This window comes from Camelus bactrianus, chromosome 3 (genome assembly GCF_048773025.1).
Source record: "Camelus bactrianus isolate YW-2024 breed Bactrian camel chromosome 3, ASM4877302v1, whole genome shotgun sequence".
Lineage (NCBI taxonomy): Eukaryota > Metazoa > Chordata > Mammalia > Artiodactyla > Camelidae > Camelus > Camelus bactrianus.
Genome location: NC_133541.1, coordinates 77,857,507 through 77,871,861, shown reverse-complemented (window position 1 = coordinate 77,871,861; position 14,355 = coordinate 77,857,507). Strand labels below are relative to the sequence as shown.

At 42.3% G+C, this 14,355-nt stretch overlaps 2 protein-coding genes across 2 annotated transcripts in view; both read right to left on the bottom strand.

The window, feature by feature from the left end:
- WDR36 (WD repeat domain 36) overlaps positions 1-1,091 on the bottom strand; it is a 38,767-nt gene extending 37,676 nt beyond the window's left edge. Inside the window, exon 1 of the mRNA XM_010971478.3 lies at positions 804-1,091. Coding sequence (XP_010969780.2) covers positions 804-965 — 162 coding nt within the window. The 5' untranslated portion in view covers positions 966-1,091. The remainder of the gene's footprint in view (positions 1-803) is intronic.
- Positions 1,092-7,291: 6,200 nt separating this feature from the next.
- On the bottom strand, positions 7,292-13,889 carry TSLP (thymic stromal lymphopoietin). The gene is made up of 6 exons (XM_074354932.1): positions 13,761-13,889; positions 12,982-13,219; positions 11,882-12,018; positions 10,957-11,001; positions 10,186-10,755; positions 7,292-8,183 (listed from the first exon to the last, which is right to left on the bottom strand). The coding sequence occupies exons 1-6, from the start codon at positions 13,887-13,889 to the stop codon at positions 8,025-8,027; spliced, it is 1,278 nt and encodes a 425-aa protein (XP_074211033.1). The 3' UTR covers positions 7,292-8,024.
- Between the last annotated feature and the right edge of the window lie 466 nt (positions 13,890-14,355).

Genomic DNA, 14,355 nt, shown 5'->3' with positions numbered 1-14,355 from the left:
AGTTTCCAGAAAAAGTACTTAACACTGACTATTCTCGCCCTCCTTCTCATAAAAAAGTCCCTCCTTTCACAGAGCACACATTCATTTGAAGACAAAAGAAACAATATAAATAGCAACAAAAGGCTATTTCAATGACTGATGAGACATATAAAGGAGAAAAAACCATCAGTAACAAGCAGAAGGCCTTGGGCAAGTAATATTTTTTTTCTGAGATTTAGTTTCCTAGTTTATATAAAGGTGCTACAGAATGACAAACATTCTTCTTGCAAAGAAACCGCTGCAAGGCTTAGAGTAAGCGGCACCGTGTCAGACCCTCAACATTGGTAGAAAATAGATGCTCAGGGGAAGGATTACGGAAATTAGTTTGTTATCAAATGTGGACAGCCCCCTAAATCATAATTCATCTCACCCCCTCCAGTTCTCCCAATGAAGTTTAGTACGAATTTCTAACCCAGCTCTTGTCGCGAACTGCACAATAAAATGGCTTGCAAGTCTAATTCAGAATGGGGGAAGGGGGAGGGCTAGGGACTGTTCTTAATCACATTTATAACTTAAAGGGAAGTTCAGTATTTGCTGAGCAAATGTATTGCCATAGAACTGAAATGTTCTGCAGTACCTCTCCCTAGCCAGACTGCCTCCGAAACTCGTCCCAAGTGGACTGCAAGGGCTAAATCAGCACGTGGATGTGATGCAGTAGCGAAAGCCCTTGGTAGGTCGGGGAGGAGAGCCGGAGCTTCCCAGGACAGAGCTGTGGGCCGAGGAGGGTGTTTCCCGGGAAGTATGCGAAGGAAAAAGGCACTCACGTCATAGGTGTGGAAGCTCTTGCCCACGCAGGTCGTCACATAGAATCGGCGCTTCAGCGCACTGAACCGCACCACATGAGGAATGTCGTTACTGAAAAGCCCCAAAGCCCGGAACCCCGCGAACAGGGAGCTGGCAGTGCGGTCTCCCGCGCCTCGCTCCATCGCTGCCGCGGTACGGGTTCCTCGGGGCTTCAGTCCAAGTGGAAACCGCGAACCCGAGCCCGTCGGCGCGTCTCGTGGTGCAGTCCTCTGCCGGGGCGGCAGGCTCCAAAACGCTTCCGGTGCTCGCTGCCAATCGCGTGAGCGGAGACTGACCTCAGTGCAATTGAGAAAGAGCTCCCTCCGGCACTCGAAGGGGAGGCGCAATTTCGGTTCCTCACGTTACAGCCTCTAGCAGTTTAGAGGTTCTTCCCACCTCTGCGGCGTCTGGAAGAAACTCGAGTCACTTCAGCCGGACTTTAGGGAAGGGGAACGACTAGGGAAGCACCCGGCCCCGGAGGATGAAGGAGTGACAAGTCTTAACCCAGATGGAGTCAGGTTTAACGTGTGATTATGAAAACATATGAAACGATTAGACTATCGAGAAAATCTGAACACTGGGTATTTGCTGATACTAAGAAATTGTTGTTTTTAAAGTACGTAATAGTAGTTTCGTGATTATGCTTTTAAAAATCCTTATCTTTAGGAGGTATATCTTTATGAATGGGCTTATTGTGTGGGGATTTGCTTTAAAAATAATTGGGGATGAGGTGTAGAGTTTAGATAACACAGGATTAATAATTGTTGAATCTGGGAAATGGGTATGTGAGAGTTCATAATACTATCCTTATACTTCCAGATAAAATTGAAAGTTCCCATAATAAAGTTTTTGTTTGCTTTTTACTGAGTTTCTTTAAAGTAAAATACAGATTGGAATATTAATGGATTATTTATTTTTTACATGTGAGTCATGGGGATATGTACAACTGGTTTTAATTACTAGATTAACATTTTAAGAGTTTTCTAAACTGTGTATAAGGCAGATATTGCTTTTATAATCACAAAAAAAGACTTCTGTACATATTGGTAGTTTGGGGAGAAAATTGAAAAAGTTCCCCCATCAGGACTTTACAGTTCACAAAGCTCTTGATAACACTCATTATTTTAATATAATCCTCAGATTAAGACTGTGAGGTGTTTAAGGTACAAATTATATTGTTATTTTACAAATGAGGAAATCTGTTCATTGGAGTTAAATGATTTTTCCAAGGTTCCAAGATTATTTAGTGCCAAAATCCAGACTAGCACAAGGTTTAGAAAAGGAGAACAGATAACTGAAGGGCAGCTGAAAGGTGGGAGAGAGAATGTATTCAGAAATCATATTTTCAAAACCAGACATTGGGCCACATGTGGTGTGTGTATTCACATTGGATAAGAAACCTGAGTTTCTCAGAGATTACCTAACTTGTCCAGGGTTACTTAATGGCACTGTAACAATTTGAATTTAGGCTTGTTGATCAGATTTATGTTCTTTGACCTACATCTGGACAGTGAGACAAAAGTTTAAAAATTAGAACGCTCGTGGAAAAAATGGTAGCAATACATGCATGTTAGCTGTTGTACTGGGATCTTTTAAAGGGACCATGTTATGGGCTGATTGTGAGTTTTCCAGCTTTAACAGTTGGTCAGAGTTCATTTCTCCCTACCAGTTGCCTCCCTGAGTTACTTGCTATTCATCTGCCAGCAAAGTGTTTGAATGCATTGTGGGAGAAAAGGAACTAGCTATTGCTCTTTTTACTTAGAGATGCCCCTAAGGACACTAGTACCAATTTAGTATAAAAGAAAAGATGGATATAGCAGATCATTGACAAATGATCATTTTCAATTTGATTCAATGCATTGGGGCTTCACAATATTCAGATATATTAAATACATAACTGTCATGTTGTCATTTCTAACTTTAAAAAAAAATTTAAGTATGACTTTTTCTGAGTAGTTAATATAATAAAGACCATTTCTTTTTTGTTACTAACTTGATGTATTGTGATCACCAGCCTCCAAGGTGACCTCAATGACTCTTACTTCCTGGTATTCATCCCTTTGTGTAGTCCCATCTCACACTGTAACCAGGCTAAGTCATAAAAAATATTGAAGATTTTGACTTGCTCTTTCCTGGGTCATTTGCTCTGTAGGAAGTCAACAGCCATGCTGGGAAGATACTTAAGCTGTCTTATGGACTATTTTACGTGGTGAGGAACTGAGGGCCTCCTGCCAACCCCTCAGTACTAGCTTGCTAGACATGTGAGTAAAGCACCTTGAAAGTATATTCTCCAGCCCCAGTAAAGCCTTCAGGTGACTGCAGCCATGGAGACATCTTGACTTCAACCTTATGAAAGACTTTGAGCCAGAACTGCTCTATTAAGCCTTTCCTGAATTCCTGGGTCTCCACTGTATAATATAATAAATGTTTATTGCTGTTTTAGACCACTAAATTTTGGAGTTATTTGTTACATATTAATATATAACCAGTATACTTATACTTAACTTGCTAATCAAATTTGGAAGTACTTATATTTTATTTCATTGTATTGGCAGAAGCATGTTGGAAACCCAAGGAAATTTCAAGATCTTGCCTGTCTACTCCCTTATTTCACAGATGAGTGAATCACTGTGGACAACAACTGTGAAATTAGGTGGTAGAGGAGCGGGTACCGTGTATCAGTGCTTCTTATTGTCAATCTAATACTTTCTCCTTTGGGGAGTTGTTCATTCTGGCTGCTCTACTTTTCCTCTGGTGGTGGCAAATGTAGGGGAACAGGTCTGTTGCTGGTTCAGTAGTACCACTGTAATACATACTGTGCTGAGATGTTGTTAACCAGGGTAGAAATAGATTTGCTGAATATGTGAGATCTATCTTTTCCATAGGTAAGCATGTAGATGTTACTAAAATGTTGTAATGGCAATTCTGATCCAGAGTTTGGAGACTGTAGGAAATGTTTGTTTTAACCAGACTCCTTGAGAAATGCCACTTAAAGGCTGCAGCATAGAGAAACTTCTTTATCAGCATATCATTTATTTCAACTTTTTTCATGTAAATCCTTTTTTAAAATGTATCAAATACTACTCTCTGCTTTCAACGTAATAAATAATTTAAGTTAATCTGTGTCAGTTAGGTACATAGTAAACACAGAGCCAGTCCTGAGAATTATCAATGTTGCTGCCTTTATGAAAATGTGACATGGAATGGATGGTGGATGCGCTTCTAAGACTCAGAACAAACTTTTACCTGATTAAGCAACAGCAAATGAAACAGCTCTTCAATAGTACCTATGCTAGCACTTAGCCTGAAAGAAGAGTCAGCTCCCTGGAAAGCGCATGCTTAGGATTTGCCATCACTATAGGTGTCCACGTAACCTTATCCTCTTCCAAGATCAGGCTGGAGCATTTCTCTGTTTTAAATATCCTTTTACTTCCTTTTTCAATCATGATGGGAAGTTCTCCATAGTGATGAGCTGGGATAATAGGACATATAGGCCATCAGCATCAGATGACAATATTGTAGAAATAACCCTCAATGTTCTCCTATTCTCTTGAAAACTTTTCTGATTCGGGTGCCAGAAATCCAGGCCCCACAGTGATCTGTAAAAGGTTACCTTCCCAAAGGACATTGTCTTTCATGTAACAGCTTTTCCTAAGTATGCCATGCAGTCTCTCCCCTGAGTAGAATGTCTGGTATGAGACTAGACCCATGTAGGCCCACTACCTTTCTTTCCTCCTCATTTTTAGAAATATCCTACGCTATATTGATGGTAATAGAGTTTTCTTCTGCATTCCTTACCAGACCTTCCTGACACGATGGGAGTAAGAGAAGCAGGGGGAAAAAGAAAAAGAATGGAAGAAATTAATCAACAGTTATTATAGACTTTCTTACCCTGCATTAGATCTTCATAATTATCTTGAAGGAAGATAGCGTGTTAGCATGTTTTGTTATCAATATGATTTGAGCAAATTTTAGGTACATAATAAACACAAAATGAGGACATTATGGCTAGAGGTGTCCACCAGCCTGGACAATTGTTAGGAAGAATTGAGGGCATCATTTTCCATGCTTATCTTATTGGTACAGGATCAGCATGCACTGGTGCAAAATTGGTCTCCATAGAAACAATACTCTGACCATCAAAGACCCCCCCAAAACTAGAAATTTTGAAGGAATAGTGGGTTCTTGTGGTTTTCTTCCTTATTTTTTTGTTCTGCTATAAATCTCAAAAGGCCACATACAACTATATTTAGTCACTTTAGAATTCCAAGTAACTGAATACATGGCTGGATGCCTGATTAAATTATTGTTACTGGTGGTGGTCATTATGCAAAAGAATCACTGAGGACCTACAACCCAGTATTCAGATTCAGAAGGAAAGTGGTGGACTACAGATAATCTGCATTTAACAAGCTTCTCAGGTGATTCTGACACTGGTAGTCTGCAAGCCACTTTGAAACCTCTTGACCACTGAGGAAATGGCTGGTGAGAAAACAGTGATGTTGTTGGATACTGGAAATGGATAAGATCATGGAATGTGTCCTTCCAGTACTTCTTATCAAGGCTTCAAACTCTGGCACCAGTTGAGAAAGGGCTCCACTAAAATTACACGGTTTTGCATGATGGAAAATTGCAGTCACATATGGTCCTCAAATTCATTACATTCACCCTGAAGTCTTCAGGCAAGTTCCAGGGAAAGAATAACTGAATCTCATTTAAGAATTATTTACAGCTCTTTAGGAATAATGAGGCTGTTAATTCTACTCTTCCGGAGACTAGGGTTTACTTTCCTAGAGAAATGAACCCTAAGTAATCCAGATTCGGACAGGAGGTACAGAAGGGTGTTGCAGCTGAGACTGGCAGATGAAATGAACATCACACATTGACCAGTGGACCTCCCAGTTCCTTCCACCCCATGCTCCTAGAAAGCCAACCTTCAGGCCTGTGTATTACCTCCAAATAGAAGATTGCAGAAAAATGCAGGAAAACTGAACAGTACCTATAGTTCCTGCCATTTGGTGATCTCATGCTGAAAATCTCATGCCTGTCACCTAAATGACCAACATTTCATTCAAGAAATATTTATTCAACATTTAATGAATGACAGACACTTCTAGATGCTTCTGATATCATTATAATCAAAACAGACATATGACTTGTTTCAGCCATACACATAGTCAAAACAGACATACAAAACTTTGTCCTCATGGAGTTTGTTTTCTATCAAAGAGAGACAGACAATAAAAAAGAAGTAAACAATAACTTTGAAGGATATTGATAGGTGTTCTGTGGGGGGAGGGGAGGCATAGAGAGGGATGGATAGTGTCAGAGTTACAATTTTAAATAGTGTTTGCCCAGTAAATTCTCACTGAGAAGGTGATCTTTGAGCAACATATTGGGATCACAAAATATGTTTTTTGTATCCTACACACATTATATTGGAATGTATTGTACTGGAAGTCAAATCTTCTGCCATCTTAGTTCTAACCAGATTGTCCTGTCCTCAATTGCTGTGTCCTTCAATGGTTGTTCCCTGCCCTCTTCCCTCTTGTCTCAATCTCAGGATGAGGAAGGCAAAAGTGGCTGGTGTGGCCTGTGCCCATGACCATCAGGGCAGACCCTAGCTTTCCCCAAAGCTTCTGGAACCCTTATTTTTGCCCTGGAGGTTGAGTTGCACCCTTCCTTCCTCTTCACCACAAAGAGAGAAAGAAAAAACAAAAGGAAAAAAGAAAGGTTTTTGGAAAGAGGGTTTGCCCTGATTTCCTACAGGGCAAAGGAAACTGCCAGTTCAGCTATATTATGAACTTCTTTGGGTAGAGCTGTGTCTTACTTACTTTTGTATCCCCAATACTTGGCTGAAGGCTTGGCACACAGTAGGTGCTCTGTAAATTCTAACTTGATACATAATGTGAGCTTCCTCTTAGCTGTGGGAAAGTAAATGGATTTAGGAATTTGGAACTTTCCCTCCTCTATCATTACTCAGCACCAGCCCTCAGGGTAGTGGTCAGGAGAAAGTTTCCACTCAGAAAAAAATGAATGTATTCCCATTTGCTCTGTAGCCTGGGCTGTATGGCTATGGTGGCCCCTCCCACTGGTGCTCAGAGCATTCTGAGTGGAGGGGGAGTGACAGGGTGACTGTAGCTCTAACTTGCAGCAGGTATTCAGGAATAGGGGAATGGACTTGACATCCCTTGTTTACCTTTTGCCTCCATTGTCTCTTCCAGGTGTGAGAAGTGAAAGAAGGAAGGACTAGAGACATAATTTAAGAAAATGATGATGCAAAAGGATGATGATCCTGAAGACACCTATCCCCAAGTATTCTCTCTACAGGCAGGGCCAACAGGCACAGTGCAGGAGGAGAGTGGTCAGTGGCTCCAAGGATGAGGGGAGGGAAAGAGCTGAAGAAAAGAGATGTCCCTCAGAAAAAGTGTGTGAAACTAACCACATGAAAAAGAGCATTCATAAGAAATGAGTTTGAGAATTATTTTATTAAGAAAAATATAGTGTCAATAACAAAGCAGTATGTAAATTTTAAAAACTGCTTACAAAATAAATAAAAAATTTATTCCATAAAATTAAAAAAGTATATTATATATATATATATATATATATATATATATATATATATATATATATATATATTTTAGTTCTAATAAAGCTACTTCTTCAGGATCTGTTTGCATACACCACGCTTAAATGTTAGATAATTTTAAAAGTTTAACTTAGAATACTTTCACAATATTTCTTGGAAGTTCTTTCAAATTGCTTTATTAGAGGTACAACATTTTGTGCACCCCTTTTGCTTTAACTTTCTTCTTTTTTAAGTTTTTTGTATGAAAACACATGGAGTGTCAGTACACACGGAAGAAGTGTCTGCCTTTTAAACAGAGGTTTACATGCTATCGAGTTCAACTTTTTTCCTTTTTCTACCACACTTTTAGATTCTTTCCTAGAGTAAGGCTTAGGCAGTTCCAGCTGAGAATTACTGCCACAAATCAGTGGCCTAGGCATAAATGCTACAAAAGTCTCCCCAGACATTTGAGGAACAGTACTTCCCCCACATTATAAGCCTACCTTAAACAATAAAAGCTTACAAAAATAAGCTAAGAAACCCTTCTGTAATTTAAAAAAAAAAAAAACTATTGGTGGTCTTTTAAATGACACAGTTATAGTTAACTTTCCACCTGTCTAATAAAGATGGTTTACTCTGTTGCTGTGAAATGAGATTTTAATGAAGTTTTACTTTGTTTAATGCGACAGAAACGGCGCCACAATTCTATCAACTTTGAGACTTGTTCCAGGCATTTATTTGTTTTGACTTCTCTTTCCCTTCTTGTCTTCATTGCTTGGGTAATACTTATCTGTGGAATAGAAGAGGCAATAGGCAAAATTAATTGTCACTATCTTCGAGTGGCTGGTTATTTTGTCTTCTTTATGCAGATCTATGTGTGTCCCCCAAGACATCTCCACACTGTTCCTGAGTGCTTTCTCCAGAGGAATGCCCTCCCACCTCTCCACCCATATACTTCAAGGCCAAGCACTGACTTCTTCCCAAGACCTTTGCTAATTGCTCGGACATTTCTTTAGGAAATTCACTTAGTGCTCCAGAGTTTTTTTTTCACTTAACTTGCCTCTAACTTACATACTGTTTTTATTATTATATCACAGATATTCCCCATTGCACTGAGCACAATGTCTTACGTAGGAAACACTGTATATTTGTTAAATGATTAAATAGACAAATAAGTTGATGATCTCATGATCTCCCTGACAAGATCATAAGTTCCTTAAGTACAGGAGTTATCTTACGATTCTTTATAGATATAATTCAGTAAACCTATTATTTGGACCCAAAGTGCTCCCACCTTCTAACCCTCTCAACTTCCTAGATGTGCCACAGACATCTGAAGGCTTATTCTGAAGAGAAGTTTAAATATTAATTAAAAAGACTGCAATAATCTTCTGATGTATTCCTCCACCTGAATTACTCTTCAGTAGTGACTGACTGGGCTTCCTAGACACACAGTATTCAGATCAATAAAGTTCAGCAGGTTACTAAGCAAAAGGCTTATAATTTACAATCTGCTAAATTATAATTAAATATTATTGGTCCTAGCCTCTGCTTTTGGGCTTCAGAGGGGGCTGAAATAAATCACGTCAGACTCTTCCTTTTTCACGTGTTGTCCAGAACTTGATCTAGTCTGTCCTCTGTGCTCTTCTGATATGGATGAACTTCACTGTGGCCATCTGTAAATTTGCCAGAGTCTCCTTGATAGAAGTCATAGAGCCAAATAGGTTTGTCACATGGCTGCCTGTTATTGAGTATCCAACTCAAGCTCAACTCAGAACCCTATGGCTTCATTATTTCATCTCTAAAAATTGACAGCCTTGGCCACCCAGACACTCAAGTGTGCAGACCGATAAAGTCCACCAGTTAACAGGCAGCAAGCGTACATATCTGCGCTGTCTCTTTTTGTCTTTTTAAAATTTGTCATCAGGAGGATAAATCCCTGCTTTACTTGCCAGCTGAAGGAAATATTTATTGAGAACTTGTTACATACCAGGTACTGTTCCAAATGCTTTTACATCTATCAACTCATATAATCCTCATAAACACCCTATATGGGACTTAAGAATATGATCCTTACTTTGCAGATGAAACTAAGTACAAAGAGGCTAAGTAACTTACCCAGGTTTTCACAGAAGTTAGTTAGGATTCAAACAGGCAAGACTGTACCTATACTTCCCGCCCCTAGCTCTGCTCTACCATTTCCATACTTAAGTTACACATTCATTCATTACAAATACATGTAACTGCGGATGCAAAAGATCCATTATGTAGTGACAGCAATAGCACCCATACAAGCAATTAAACCAACATGGGATAGAGATTTAATGCATAATTTAACATTTAAAGAAAGAAATATACAATTATTAAATAGTAAGTCCGAGCAATACTGTTCACACTTTGGAATGGATAAAAACCTCTTAAGGAGCCCATACACAGGGACCTGTGATTTTGAAGATCTAGGCTGGGTCCCTGGGACTTGGCTTTTGGACAATCACCCTCACGCTCTAGCAGCCAGGACACTCTGATGTACAAATTTCACTGACCATAATGTGAAACACTGGCCTAAGGTTTAGAACACAATTCTGCCAAAAAGAATCAGAATCTTATAAACAAGTAGGTTTGAATCCAAATGTCAACGCTGGACTAACCGACAATCTACAGCTTTTACCCGCTCACCTGCTCTTCGAAAGACAGAACCTGAATAAAAATCACAACTTCTGCACGGAAGCCCCGCTTGAATTCAAGGTTAGCTCGGAGTTATGAAAACGCGAGCTTCGCCTGCATCCGCTTACCTCAATTCCGGGGTAGCCAGTGCAATGGAGAGCGAATGTAGCATTAGTTTGTTCGGCGAAGATTTCGCTGGCGAGTGACGTGCAGCCATGGTTGCGTTCGAAGGTAAAGCGCTCGATTTTAGTGAGGCAATCCGGCTGCTCACAAGCGGCAAAACGTACGAGAAAAGACGAAAACGCCAGGGGGGGTAGATCAAGGAGAAAAAAAAAAAGAGCTGATAAGACGTGAGTGAAAGGGGCAACGGGGGCGGTGGGGGATGAGCGGGTGTCACAATAAAGGCGATTCGAGTAGGAGGAAAGAGGTATCGGGTGAGCAGAGGGGAAAGACCCCGAGGAAGGCGAAGGAAGCAGAGGTGCTGTGAGAATGGCAGAGGGCGATTTAGGAGGAAAGACTCGCGCCCCGCTCGCCCCGCTCGCCCCGCCCACGTCTCGAGGCCCGAGGGGCGGGGCCGAGCGCGGAGGCTCGCACCCAGGGAGGGTGCCCCTGACGTTGTCCCCCGGTCCCACTGCAGGATTTGCCTTTCCTCTTGATGGGGTCGGGGGAGGAGCCTCTCCCGGAATCCCGCTCGGATTCTAGAGACTTCCTCACCCTAAGCTGCAACAGAAGTCCCAAGCTGGGCACCAGCGCAGAGTTTTCCGGCAGCCCGGTCGTCCCTACGGGGTCGGCGTCGCCTGGGAACCCAGCCGCCTGGAGTTACACACACCAGGATACCCCCTCCGCGGAATGCCTTGCATCTCTCTGGAGAAAGACAGCAGCATTAACCACTTACTCACCCTGTCTTCACAGTAAACGAAACGGTTGAACCGGATACTTTTCGTCTGGAAGAAAAGAGAAATAGCATGAGATAAAAAGGGTAAAGACTAAAATTCATAGGAGAAATCATCGAACCCCTCCTTCCCACTCCTTGCTCCCAGGTTTTAAAGATGCTCTGAAAGCAGTTTCCATTTAGGCACTTGTTTCCTATGCATCTGTTCCTGTCATTGACGACGTAGTGAAACATTTAATCTTCAGATAGTGCCTACTAGTGTTTGAAACTAAATAAATATAAATGAATATAAAATGATCCTGTCCTTGAGGGAGAGCTGCCCTCCCCACCAAAGTGGGCACACCTGTACACAGGGCACACATGTGGCAATACCATTTTTCGAATGCCCACATCTGCTCTGTAGCCATTCATTCACTTCACACATGATTGCTTTATTCAGAAATTAGAATAATCAGGTAAGTGGTTACTACTGTATATTTAAAAATCTGAAGTTCACCTTATCCCACAGTGGCATCCTAATTCATCTAGCACACTAGGAAGACCTGAAGTGCACTGTCCCCTGGCTATCCTCACTGGTTGGGACTTAGCTCACAAGAATTCCCTCTATTTCTCTTTCTCAAGCCCTTAATCACTGTCTTTTTTTATTGTACTGGAGGAGCAGGCTTTAGCAGAGGATAGACAGCCTTGAAGGATATCGTGTGTTACCCATCAGTATTTGCTCCTCATCAGCATCTGCACATTTAATTGGTGTGCCAATTCCTAGGTAGTCACTTTAGAAGCCAAAATATTTCAGTATCATTTGTAAATTTTTTGGCAGAATGCTGGGCCATGATTATTTTACAAATTATTTTTCTTTCATTTAAAGTTGAATTTTAGTGTATGTGCTTACTCTTAAAATGAAAACACATGTTAAAAAAAATTTCTTCACTTACCCCCTTTATATATTCTTTCAGGACTTCATAAATGACGTTCTGATAAGTCTCTTTAATCTTCTCAAAGTCACAGTCAGTAAAATTGTAGGTTAGAGCGAGCCCTACCAGTTGCAAGATGAAGATCTTCCTGAAAAAAACTGAACAAATAATAAGGTATCAGGCAATGTACTTGGAAACCCAATCCCACCCCAGATTCACACTAAACTCCTCCACCACCGAATTGCTTCTAGGTCTGCAGGGCCTGCCTTAGGAATAGGTGCCCAGGCACCACTCTTTGCCTCTCATTCACAGTGCACACGAAACCCATGTTTACCCATGCTGTTGCCTTAAGTTGGAGTCTCCCTAGTGCTCCAGAGCTTTCTGGCTCCATATATATAACACCTAAACGCCTACGGGCTCTTTTCTCCTAGGCCAATGATTTTCCTTGATGTCATTCTTTTCCTTTATAGAACTCTGAATTGATGACATAGAAGAAAAAAATAGGACTAGCCAAATCTATGGAATTTTAACATTAGTAAAATCATCAGGAATTTCCCTCACCTGCCTCCTTTTGCTTTGCCCTAAACCCTTGATATGTGCCTGAATGTGTTTAAGAGATACCACATCTTTTTTCCACAGGGCTATTTCCATGACCAGATCCCCTTTCTTGGCAAAAACAACCAAAACAGCAGCCACTCTAAAAACTAAGTACCACTGCTCCTGCATGCTGTAAACTCTGAGCATTTCTTTTGGCCCCTTTCAACTAGTGCTTTTCCTCCTTTGTGGCTACTGAGAAAACTCATGTGCTTACTTAATGGGATACTTTGGAGGGTGAGTGCAGCCTCAAGCTTCGACTGCGCTTCATTTAAGTATGCAATAGTGAGTGACCAGAACGCTGGAGGGCAGGGACTATAAGAAACTGAAATGAACGGGAAAAGATCTGATAGGCCTTGCCTTCAAAAACTTAACTTTTCGAAGCACCCTTATCAACTTCGTGAAAAAAGTGCTTACTCTTGGGTAACCGGGTACGTGGTCTCCTCTAACAAGTTCTATAGGTGTCAGGAACTTTTAGAATCTCAAAGTCCACCGCCCAACAACCTTCACAGCCCTATTCTTCAGGCCTGCATTTAGGAGACTGAACGCCAGACTCCGGGAGCGGGGCGGAATGCGCGCGCAGCGGAAGGCGCCGGGCAAGGTGCTGTCCAGCGCGCGGCTCGCCCGGAGGCGCGCACGATTCGTGCGCCCTGCGTGCCGGCGCTTCGCTTTAGCCCCACGCCGCGTAGCTTCGACAGCTTCCCTCACCTGAGGCCTGAGCACTGACACCCGTTTGAGAGACAGGAGAAGCGACGAGTTGCCGAGCTAGGATTTGTACTCGCAAACTCTTGTTATTTCAGAAAAAGGAGTTTAAACGCGGCGAAGTGAGTCAGGGAGAGCATCCGAAAGGATGCCTAGCCACTTTCTGGGCTCTGGTAGCGTCAATAGAGAGTTGAACAGAAGGAAGACCCAAACCCACCCGGCTGCAGGGGGCGAACCCCGCTCCGGCAGAGCGTGGCCCGCGCCGCCCAGGGTCTCCTGACACCCTGCTCTCCTCTTTCTCTCGCCCCTCGCGTGTCAGAGCCTGGTCCCTGGGAAGTTCCTAGGAATCATCGCTGGAGCCGCCGAAGCAGGGCGCCCCACGTGAGTCCTAGCAAATGTCACAGGCCACGCGGCGCCTGGAACAGCAGTAGGGAGTGGCGAGGGAAGCGGGAAAAGTACGGACTCGGGGTGGAGGTGGGGTGGACACTCGAACCAGAAGTGAATTTTTTTTTTTTTTTTTAATGAAAGGCGCTCCACAGCCGTACCAGTACAGCTGGACCCAATTCGCTGGTTAAGGCCTGGGAATAAAGGTTGTGATGCTAACAGGAGTGTCGGAAAGCCGCTGATTCACCGCCGACTTAAAAGATGGGCTTTTCTGGAACCCTTCAAGTCTAGGATTTGATGTCGTGGCAGCATCCTTTGGAAGAGAAATCCTCCTCCCCTCTCCCCGCATCACCAACTTTCCAGGGTCTTGTGGGATGATGTCAAAGCCTGATTTATTTGCTGTGAGAAAAGAGGTGTTTCTGGCCGGCAACTGGAGATTGGGTACGCAGACAGGAGCTAGAGACACAGATTTCTTCACTGGGGTGGGATATACTGATGGGAGCAGGAACGGAAGAAAGCAGCCTTCACCTAGGTTCGACTTGGATTCTTTTAGGGTGTAACCTAGATGCCCACCTTTCTTTGTTTCTTCCTTTGAAACTGCGCCTCTGTCGGTTTTTGTAGAGATAAGGCAGACAGGGCGCCTCCTCAATAGGTATCCTGAAAGATGTCTCTTTGCCTGTTAAACGCTTTGCTAAACACTTGTGCTGGGGCCCCCCAGTTTCCTTATCTATAGTTACGTGACCTTCAGTCATATCACTTTCCTGTTCAGGAACACTTGGTAGACTCCAGCTGCCTTGACATTCACAATCATCCTT